Raw genomic sequence first — 12,197 nt, forward strand, 5'->3', positions numbered from 1 at the left:
GCATGTTTACCCAAACTGCCAAACACAGGGCAGCAGCACAGCGCATGAAATCATATAAACATATGTCAAGAGCTTCACTTAATATTCAGAATAAACATAACAACTGGGAGGAAAATCTACGTGACTATGCCAATGTCCTGGTTGCTGATAACAGGATTGTGCCGTGGGTGCCAGGTGGGGTATTTTGTGCATTTCAGAAACTGCTGTACTCATGGGTCACCTGGGATTTTCACATATAACAGTCTCCAGGGTATTCAGTTGTTGGATGGAAAGTCTTACACAATCTGAGGCAACAGTGGAACCAAGTACTAATTGTACATTTTTTTGAATGCCACAGGCTAACTTTATATTGTTGCTGAACATCTCTGTATGGCCCCAATTTCATGCTGTTTCCTCCAAGACATGTGAAGCCTGCCACATCTTTTCAGACTGCCACCAACGCAATGTCACTGGACAGCGCAACATGCTTCAAGGATTAGACAAACTGCCTAGATCTGTTATGTTAGCTAACAGACGACAGCACAGGCTGGCATGACCCTGAGTGATCAGGGAGGGGGAGGGATACGCTACCCACCCAGAGAGAGCCCACTGTGACCTCCTGTCGACTTCTAGCTGCAGAAATCAGCCCATCTATTGGCTACTTCTGGCATGATGCAATGCTATTTGTCACATGGCACAAGTCATCTCAAACTGATGCCAAGAACATAATGTGTCCAATCTACTTCAGTACCATCCAAAGTAACCAGATGTGAATCTAATAAAGCGCCCCTGGGATGTGGTAGAATTGGAGATGGAATTGGAGCAAATGAATGATGCAATCATTTCAACGTGGACCAGGATCTCTGAGGAATGTGTCCAGCACCTTGCTGCATTCATCCCATGAAGAATTCACGCTGAGAGCAAAGGGGTCTTACCTAGTGTTACAACAGTGTTCCTAATAAAATGTCTAGCGAATATACTGCACATTGGCCTGCTAGACAGTTGGCCTAGCAACAGGACAGTATTATAGCTGTGACCCATGACTCCTACGACAGAGCAATGCACGGATGCGCTGCCTATTGGATTCTGATGTTCATGGGAGGTCATATGCAAAGATGCTCTAAATAAAGACTAAAGACTATATCAGAGCATTATTTTAGGAAAATGAAATCTGACTCTGGTACAGATATGTAGTGTAACTACATTTTCAAAAATGCAATTGAATATCAGCCAATCCTGTTGATCCTGTCCCAGAAGAAAACAAAAGAACAAATCCCACCAAATGAAAACCCATCATTGATTGTCTTACAAACACCAGTTTACAGGAACCTACAATAAGGAGTCTACAGTGTGATACTTTAAAGGAACTACATTTTTATGTTAAAAATACAGTTTAAAAATTATAGTGATGCTTCAATGATCTTACCTAGTTTCCTTTAAATCAAGGTAGCTCATCAAGATTAGCAATGCAACAGTATTGAGTATGGAGTAAAACATTTTTGTTTACAGTATTAATTGATTTTGTGTAACATATAATATTAATTCGAATATTTTCCTGCTCTTTAATCATTTTATGGTAACTGTTGCATAGTGTTAAAAATGACAGCTTCCATCCATCCATTATCTGTAACTGCTTATCCAATTCAGGGTCACGGTGGGTCCAGAGACTCCCTGGATTCATTGGGCGCAAGGCAGGAATACACCCTGGAGGGGGCGCCAGTCCTTCACAGGGCAACACACTCACACATTCACCCTACCAACGTGTGTTTTTGGACTGTGGGAGGAACCCGGAGCATCTGGAGGAAACCCACCCGGACACGGAGCGGGAATCGAACCCACAACCTCCAGGTCCCTGGAGCTGTGAGACTGCGACACTACCTGCTGCGCCAAGTTGCCGCCCCATTTCCACAGGATTAAATAAACTTAACATTAAGCATAAATACATTACATTCAGGACCACTAACTTTGCCACATTTAAACATTTTCAATGGAAATAATATGTTTCAATCAGTAAAAAATGAAAACCTTCCACAAAAACTTGCAGAAAAATCAGTGAAAACGTAAAATTGCAGATGGTGTACTTACTTCATTTGGGAATTCAGAGCTTTGTCATAAAACCTTTCATCATATTATCTCCAGAGCCCAAGAAATCACTTCATTTGGCTGACTTGTGCAGTAGAGTGAATATATGTATGGCATTCTGTCTGTAGTTTTGGCAAAGCCCCAACGTAAGGAAGCACTGTGTGGAGTTCATTAAAATTATACCATTGAGCTGAACCTGACACCAAACAAAAGCTAAGCTCCAGACACAACAGGGATGGTTGATTACTAGCAACACAAAACAGCTGTGAAAATACTGACTGACTCATATGCAGAATCAGAACAGAGGGATAGGGAGAACAAAACATTTGTTTCGAAATGATCAAATGAACACATCTGAAAAAAAGTTAGATAAATAAACAATGATGCTAATAATTTATTCTCCTCGCAACTGACCTTTTAAAGTGTCGCAAACTTTAATTAGTTTCAAAGTGGTGACAAAAAACAGTAGTTACACTATGATAAACATTAAGATTAATGAACAATATTCTTGTATTCCAAACTGATTAGTACTGATTAGTCTTTTCTGGGTGTTGAACAAAACATTATTAGCTTTGAATTTTACCACAAGAGTCAGTGCTTCAAATCCAGGATAAAACATCATAGAAGGACACATTAGGAAACGGTTGTTAGAAAGTAGTCAGACATACTTTATCGCCTGTATTTTTGTTTAATCTGTGGATGGACCACTGTACCTATTCCAACATTGAGCTGACTGAGCTTTCAACTCTGTTTAATCACATAATCTAACTTTGGGCTTGACTTAGTAAATACACTGTGACATTTAGTAATGATTCAATTTCTTTCTAATTAGCCTTGTGCAGCTAATTGGGAAAAAATGATTAAAAGTTAGAAAATGTGTTGAACTAAACATCACTTTCTGGTTTGTTTTTCACTGGTTTGTTTTAACTTTAATGGCTTTTTATTGGAGTTATTTCTTTCTTAAATGGTTTTTGATAATTCAGTGTCTGACAGTTTAAGCATCTCTCTACTTCCATTTCAGAGTAATTTACACTTAACAAAGACTGAATAAAGTTTTTTATACACTTGATAATTGCTTATTAAAGAGTAGTAGTAACAGTGTTAAACTAAAATAAACCTCCTTTAACATTCAGAGACCTCTACGTGGGCGATACGAAGATGTGTTGTCATTATGATTATAAACAGCCACAGTAAACTTTCACAATATTTTACAGAAATTGTGCATAACAACAACCAGGGTATTGTACAGAAATGCATAGGAACAAGAGGTTAATTGAATGTCAGTCTAAAGGTTTTTATCTTCATTTAAATTTTAGCATATTAGTAAAAAATATCCCCCTAATTTACTTTTACAGACATTCCAAAAGTCAATGCACTTATATTATTTTTTTAAATCCTATATGGGAAAAATTGGCACACACAATCACAATCATATATATTTGCCCACTCTTGCACAGACCACCAGTTTGTAACTCCTCACCTGACAACACCTAAAATGCATAATATACATTGGTTTACATTTATTTAGTGATAGTTAAGATGAAAGAATACCAAGCAATTAAAGACGAGAGAGAGAGAGAGAGAGAGAGAGAGAGAGACACTGTGGGGGTGAGTGAGAGAGAAAGAGAGAGAGGGAGAGAGAGACTGTGAGGGTGAGAGAGAGAGAGAGAGAGAGAGAGAGAGAAAGAGTGGGGGTGAGTGAGAGAGAGAGACTGTGGGGGTGAGTGTGAGAGAGAGAGCACGAGAGAGAGGGAGAAAGTGACTTTGGGGGTGAGAGAGAGAGAGAGAGAGAGAGAGAGGGAAAGAGAGAGAGAGACTGTGGGGGTGAGAGAGAGAGAGCGAGATAGAGAGAGAAAGAGAGAGAGAGAGAGAGACTGTGGGGGTGAGTGAGAGAGAGAGAGCGAGAGAGAGAGGGACTGTGGGGGTGAGAGAGAGAGAGAGAGAGAGAGAGAGAGAGAAAGAGTGGGGGTGAGTGAGAGAGAGAGAAAGACAGAGAGAGAGACAGAGAGAGAGAGAGAGAGAGAGAGACTGTGGGGGTGAGTGAGAGAGAGAGGGAGAAAGAGACTTTGGGGGTGAGAGAGAGAGAGAGAGAGAGTGGGGGGGGGTGAGTGAGAGAGAGAGACAGAGAGAGAGAGAGAGAGAGAGAGACAGAGAGAGAGAGGGAAAGAGAGAGAGAGAGAGACTGGGTGTGAGAGAGAAAGAAAGAGAGAGAGAAAAAGATTCGACTCACTTTATGTGTCTCTTCAGTTCTTGTCCACTGCACATGGACCAGTGATAGCGGTGGAAAGCTGCCTGAACCAAAGGAGCCATGACACTCCCCATGGTGGTCTCATCTCCACAGCGATTGCCCTGTCCATCATGCTCCATGCCTAGTCTGCAGAGAGGACAGAGAATGTGCTCAGGTATTTCTGGCTTTGGTTCTACTGTTTAATATCTTCAAGCATTTTCAAGATGTGTGCACCATAACATAATTATTTCAGTAAAATATCACCACAAGTTTTAGTCATTACCAATTCCATCCATTCAGAGGTCTCTCCCAATCAATCAGTACTAGTATACTAGGAGGATGAAGGCTAGGATGAGCTTCCTCTAACACAAAAATCCAGCCACAACTTCTTTTCAAACTGCAGGAAACACCACAAAGCTCAACACACTTGGAGGAGAACATTAACTACCCAGTTACACCTTCATACGGTATCACTGTTCTGACTGCCGACTGTTTAAAGGAATGCTAGGTAAGATTTGGGTTTTCTACTAGTGTAGTTCTTTACAGCAATGTACATAAGTAAATCGGGAGAAGGAAGGTGGGGGATTCCTACCATTCTCCAAAAGTTACACAGTGTATTTCTGCAGTGAGAAACCCAGAGTAGCAACGGCAGAGGCCCTGTTCTCCATAATACAGGTCAGTGGACATCACCATGATTTCAAAGATTTAATCTTAAGGTAAATATATAATGTAGTTCTTTCAAGTCTCTAAACGGTCTAAGCACTGTACTGGCAAAACTCGAACAGAAGAAATAGGAGCAGCAGAGAAGACTCCCAGATTGGCAGGCCTGTCTGACTGGGTGGAGATCCAGCTAATGGGTGGAGAATCCAATGACTATTTTGGGTAAAAATAAACTAGAAAACAAAACACTTTCCCTGACTATTCTTGTTAGATTTGAACAAACACAGTGTTGATAAATAAAGGCCATTGTCTCTAATGTATGTGCTTCCTCATTTCTCACTTCAAATCACTGCCAGAAAAATCAATTTTCTCATCAAAGAACAGAAAAGAAACCTAAATGATCTCAGTTTCACAAAAAAAAATGTACATATGTGCCTCAGCTCATGTTGCAGTACAGAAAGGAACTCAATGACTTGATGTAGTTTCTCTGAGTGATTGTTGTCTAGAAACCAACAAAGTGATGTTTCTTTTTTTTTCTGTTGAGAATTAAATAAATGTCCTTAATATTAACGGCAGCTAATTCCAGCCCTGGGGAAGGAGGAAGCAGGTGGCTGGTGAAAACACTTTAGATGACAGACTAATGGAGGACTTTACCATTCTCTGTCTGGTGTGCGGGGTAAACAGAGGAAGAGAAGGAAGGAAAGAAATGTGAGAAAGAGTAAAGCTCTTTAAGATGTGCTCAGGGTGAAATATGGGGAGAAAGGCATTGATTCAGTGACTAATCTGCGTGGGTCCTCTTCCATTATGAACCCTTGCTAAATGTTCAATAGCCATGAGCTAGGAGCTCTAGTGAGGAAGGAGATTTTACACTTATCTATAAAATAAATCTGACACAACCGATTGAGCTGAAGGTATATATTAATAATGTTATAAGTACATAGAGATTGCACCTTGGAACATCCCCCCTCATTTCCCTCAGGTGAATAAACCCCAAGGTCATGTACCGTATCCTCATAACTGGAAAGTGTCCTCAACCTCAAATCTGATCAATTCAAATATAAAACACTCAAATACAGTCAGTGGCATGCTACTTGACCAGTGAGAGATTAATTTGTCTGTGGTGAAAGCACCTTTTTAGGACCCCATTGATCCCACCAGTAAAAGCTTTTGTACTTTATCAAGCTGTTATTTTCTCATTATAAAGACCCTAACACATTTCTAATATAACAATTTATTTTCCGCCCGTAACAGAAACTGAAATTTCAGCTCAGAGCCGAAGCCCAAGGAAAATAACATATACTTTGCAAGAGGTGCAGAGAAATGTCGCCTTTGTAAATAATGTAAACTGATAAGAAAAACAGCTGAAAACTGCTTAGCATCCTAGCACCAAGATGATACATATATCCCACTCACCCTTCTGTGTGTCTATTTAAAACCTGTGCACCACACCCCAACTTTACAGCAACCCTTGCACAAAAAAATATTTGAGAAAACCATGTTTAGTAAAGCTCTTGATGTGATTGTGGATTCCTTTACAGTCATTTTAATTTTTAGCACTTTTTTTGAACCACCAATCCATTTTTAAAAATTCTGAGCTGGGTAAGAGTGTGTATTTATCTATACTGCAGGCATGAGCACCAGTGGGAGGAGTCAGTAGGAGGGGTCCATGTCAATAATTTTCACCTGCAGCCAATCAGATAATAGATTCTCATTTTTAATCACATTATTATATATATATATTATATAATATATATTTAGCCAATCAGCAACAGGAATTGTTTCTCATTCTCCACTGCAGCCTCTTCAAAAAGTTTCAAATCTCTTATTCTCATGCCACACGTGTACAAGTATATGCAGGACCTGTACTTGTGCCCCCTAGGAGGAGCCCCCCACACGATGAGAACCCTTGCTGTAGAGGGTAAAATATTTTAAATCCCTGCCAGCACTTATTGCACTTGAACGGCTGGAGATTTTCAAGCATCTCTGCTAACCTCACTCAAGGCTCACTCCTGGCTGCTGCTTTACACTCATTCATGAACAAGTTCAAACATTAAACTCACTGTTTTCTGCTTTCATCTGAACTTCACCTGCTATGCCACATTTTTCAGAACTGGGTTTGTACGATCTGGGGCATTTGAAGGGCCCTAGTTTGTGAACTTACACATGTCCGGTCTCGTGGGCAACTACAAAGGCAGAGGAGAAGCCATCCTCATGGTTGAGGGTGCAGCTCCGGACTTCATGGCACATCCCAGTGACTGGAGCATATCCTTAGATCAGAAAACACAACAGAAGTATTTCACTGAACAGAAGATCTGAGCATACAGACTACACATAATACCAATTGGCATAACTCCACAACTCATGAACTGAATGAATAAAACATTGTTTATAAAAAGCTCTACAGAATACAACATAAGGCATCAGTGCCGACCATCTGTCGTTCAGCAAGCCACCATCATTCAGCCAGAATTATCCTATAATAAACAGGTGTTTACTGATTTTATTAATCTGATAAGACAGAACCCTTTACTAATGATGTTTGGATGTGATCAGGAAGCTTGAATTGCTGTGATTTATTAGAAAGGCTAATCTAAACACATGCTGGGACATTAACAAAATGTGTTCATGTATTTTTGCATTTATTATTATTAGAAAAACCTAGACTGAGACCTCACAGAATGCAAGGCCCTCAGAGACCAACAAACTCTAGACATGACGTGAAAAGACACAATCCAATCTCTTTTTATTTTGTCAGAAGGCTCAATATCTTAATATAAATATTTTTCACTATTTAGCTTGTCTTCCCACTATCTTTAGGACACATTCCACTCTTTAAACCTCAATGATGACATATTTGAGTAGCCAAGGGTCTTTAGAAAAGAAAACTACATATTGAATATGTCTCAAATAATTACCATTGCAATGCAACTTAAAGAAGCACTGACCAAGAAATAAATAAATGAAAATAAACAGAATAACCAAATCCAGCATAGCTAGCGTGCATTGAGTTAAAGGAGACTTGCTTTTTTTTGTTTTACTAAGAAATCTTCCAAAATTCAGTCTTAGAATTTGGTTGTATTTTCTGCTCCTCAGAATTCAAGCAATCCCAAACACGTTCAGCAAAGTTGCAGTCCGGGTTAAGGAGTGGTCAGTACATTGTTCTGGCACAGGGCTGGACAACAATTCTCTATCAATATATATGATATGATTTTTAAACTCATTATTAATATTCCAGCATATATTATTTAAAACATGTGTCACTGACTGATGTTCATTACAGGGCCCTGTCGTCAGTTCAGCGCACTCAGTTTAAAATTTTGTTTAAAAATATTAATATCGACAAAGCCAATAGGTTTATGTTTGATGGTGATGTCATGTTTCTTGTTTGTTCTTGGATGTTTTTCAATGGATTTTATACTGTTCATATTGATATCGGAATTATATTGTATCGACCAAAATAAGAAATACTGTGATATACATTTTGCCCTATTCTGGCAACACCAGAATCTTAGTTAGACTTAGTTTTCAGATCCTTACAGGATGGACACAAAAATCTGTGGATGTGTTCAAATATGAAGCACAAGTAAAGCTTGATTTTCTCCAATATCTCAAATATGAAAGCTTTAAGTACAGTTTATGAATTTGGTATACTTCTTAGCTTCTGATACTTAGCTACATTTAGCCTGGTTGAATGATTGTTGGAGGAAAACGGTAAATCTGATTTTCCTGCGAACATTTTCTACACAAGTAACTAGCACTTTTTTGTTGTATGGTTTAATGAATCATTGCAAAAAGCTGATAAAAGAAGAGAATAGCGGAGTCTGTTAAAGTGGATAGAAATGAAAGGCAATTCACCATTTACAGTTAACCCCCTACAAAAGAGCCATGTAAAAAGGAAGCAATGACTATATTTCTTGCAGATTCCAGTGTTTTCAAATGAAAGTGTCAGACTGCCTTGATTCACAGCAATGTATGCAATCACATCCGAGTGCCAATTTGTTCGATGGGCACTGGGATGCCTAAATTGATCTGCATTCTGCTCTCCTAAGCCTCTGGTGTATCACTCAGGCATCTCAAGAGAAGCAGCAGAGCTTAGAGGGAACAATTGTCTCATTTCATATGTTTGAAAACTCTAAACAACACCTTCATCTGCTCCCACTGTGTTCCGAATATGGATGAAACCCTCAGCAAAGTCCTGGTGAAATCCGTTCGGGAAAGGCTGCTTGACATTTACAAAATCTCACGTATGTTTGCAGAAAATAATGAGACTTTCTCAGCTGGCAAGAAGTGAACATTGTTCAAATTGGCCCATCGCTGCCCAAATAAATACCACAAGCTTAGACCTTTGTTGACTCTGTGATGAGAGGATCGGGAGTCATGTCACACTGACGTTATTTCATTTCTTGTCAGATTACAAGCTCAATGTACAACCCAAAGATGAAACAATGATTTGAGGCAGACAGATGGCCCTGTAATAAAGCAATTATTGTTGGTGGCGTCTCCGCTGACATGCTGCTGTTTGATTGCATACGTCCTTTAACCACAGCAGAGCACATCTCTACATAGGACTGCAGTATTATCTGCTACCAAGTTGGAATTAAGGCCACTTTTATTGAATGGCAGTGGAAGTGTTTATGCTTGGCATGAGTTTTTAGCAGACACATGTCAGGGTCTCAGAAGATGTTTTGTGCCACCCTGAGATAAGCAGGGGTTTTGAAGATAGTGACAATAGTGTCAACATATTTGGGCCAAAGGTGTAGTTCATGAAAAGCCTGCATAGTCAACTAGGCATGAAAAGGGCAATTCTTCCTCTCTGGTCTCAATGATCGTTCCGATTGAGTAGCGACTCGGTCCTTGGAGACAAAAGCAGCCTTTTTTTTCTCCTCTCTGATTTTATGCAAGTGTGCTTTCGCCACCCTTTTCAAGTGCAGTCTGCTTCCTTGCCACATCACATAGCTTGTCTAAGAGGGATCTGTGAGTGTTTGTGTGTTTTGTGTGCTGGGTTATGGGGGAAGAGGGAAGGTACCTTTCACTCATTCCCTGTTCGCCTGTGGTTTTCAGCCCATGTAATGGCTGGGTTTTGCCAGGTACTCAAAAGAGCCTGAGAGCCAAAAAGCCATGGAAATAATAGGTCCACTAACATCTTCAGGACATGAGCAGAAAGTGGCTAACAACTTCCAGGAATTGATGGTGACTAAGTGTCAAAAAGATTAACATTGTTTATTGTACCAATGTAATTTTGCTAATCTGATATAAAATGTCATTTATATATAGTTTTATATAAAGTATTAATAATACCAAAAATTACATGTATCATCTGTTTATATTTTTATATTTTCCCCATTGTTTTATAAATTATTTTTAATATCAATTTCTTGTGTAACATATTACAATTTAAAATGAATTCTCCCTCCCTTTTGTCATTTAATGGCAACTGCAACAATGTGGAGAGAAATAATTACTACTTTACAAATGCATAAATGTTAATCCACAAATTAAACACAAGTCACAAATATATTTCACTATTCACAAATGAATACATCCCAATCTGTCTCTCACGGTCTGCAGTTTGTACAAATACAGTTACATTCATAAATACATGTGTTTGGTTTTCATAGATATATCATAATGTTATGCGAAAATAAATACATGTGTTTAAAATTACATTGTATATAGTAAAGTCCAAGTCTCGAATTTAAAATGTATTTGTAAATTGTAGAATCTGTGTTTGTGGATCGAATCATTCACGTGTTATTATGATATATCTATGAAAACCAAACCCATGTATTTATGAATGTAACTGTATTTGTACAAACTGCAGACTGTGAGAGACAGATTGGGGTGTATTCATTTGTGAATAGTGAAATATATTTGTGACTTGTGTTTAATTTGTGGATTAACATTTATTTAACCTTAAATTCAGTAGTTTTAAAATGATGAGTAAGAAGGAAAAAGTGCTGCAAACATGTGCATTGATTTGTTCTGTTTTTATGGATAAGATTGAGTTCAAAAGTACATGTAAGTTTTGGATTAGATTATTTTTATATTTTATATATAACCTTTATATTTTAAAAAGACTGTCATGTACAGTTAGAAATGTTCATCTGGAAATTTCCATCTGGATAAGAGAACGTAGTGTACTGTAAATGGGATGTTAATGTCAACCAGGACTATTTTCACAGATAACATCACTGGGCACAGGCAGAATTAACCCATGCATATAAACAGATGATGTTAATAATGTTAATATAGCTTGTGTGAGAGGCACTTACCCTGCATGCCCGTGGGGCCGAAGCCCTGGCGGGTGAGGAAGATGGCATGGTCGTGGTGCTCTGAGTGGTCTGGGTCTTCTTTCTGTTGAACCAAGGCCCAGCGACATACATTCTCCAGACTACGAGATGGGTTGCCTCTCTCAATGAGGCTGATGGACTGAGGATAGATGGATGGATGGATGGATGGATGGATGGATGGATGAATGGATAGATAAATAAATAAATCCACAAACAGCCATGTCTTTTACTCAGCATCAACATCATTCAAAAATACATCAGTCTGCCTGATCTCAGCTAGCTACAGACAGGCCAAAAATTATGCCACAATGAATCATCCGAGGGTTTTGTTTGGCTTCCCATGAAAAATGCTGCTCTTTTTGTTTTGTGTACTCTTTTTCTTCTTCTTTTTTTCCATTATATTTTCTATAAATCCTGTATACAATATGCCTTATAAAACATATACAATTTTCATATATGTAGAATTATTATTTATAAAGTAAGACAGTACATCCTATTAATCCTGAATTAATAAGGGTGTATACATAAAATAATAAAGCATTATATGGTATACAGAGCACCTGATATTTCCTGGTATAAACCTGTGTTGTTTGTTATATTTACATGACCAGTGTCATATGACTTCATAAAATCAAGTCATAGCGTAATACACGGTGGAATGTGTTTAAAAGAAGAACCTTGTTATTATGAGTTTACAATGTTCTCATCAAGCAACGTTATGTGTTATGAAATCTGATGTTGAAAAAAACCTATATTATTTTTAATAATAAGTCACTTTTAATTATAAAAATGTATTATTTATATATTATATTAATATAATATCATGTTATTAATATTAATGATACAAAAAATATTTTGTATTATTCCAAGTGTGTTTGCAGGGAAAAAATAGAGTGAAAACAAAAACAGATCTAAAATATATTTTTCTTCTGCTGTCATTTTAAATGTATTTCACAGAC

The 12,197-nt window shown here is 38.2% G+C and overlaps 1 protein-coding gene across 1 annotated transcript in view; it reads right to left on the bottom strand.

Moving 5' to 3' along the window:
- The window catches only part of LOC136676771 (A disintegrin and metalloproteinase with thrombospondin motifs 3-like), a 132,912-nt gene that overhangs the window by 64,866 nt on the left and 55,849 nt on the right, over nt 1-12,197 (bottom strand). The window contains exons 8-10 of the mRNA XM_066653987.1: nt 11,221-11,377; nt 7,110-7,215; nt 4,292-4,435 (exon numbers count right to left, since the gene is read on the bottom strand). Of these exons, the coding sequence (XP_066510084.1) occupies nt 4,292-4,435; nt 7,110-7,215; nt 11,221-11,377 (407 nt within the window). The remainder of the gene's footprint in view (nt 1-4,291; nt 4,436-7,109; nt 7,216-11,220; nt 11,378-12,197) is intronic.

This window comes from Hoplias malabaricus, chromosome X2, assembly GCF_029633855.1.
Source record: "Hoplias malabaricus isolate fHopMal1 chromosome X2, fHopMal1.hap1, whole genome shotgun sequence".
Taxonomy (NCBI): Eukaryota; Metazoa; Chordata; class Actinopteri; order Characiformes; family Erythrinidae; genus Hoplias; species Hoplias malabaricus.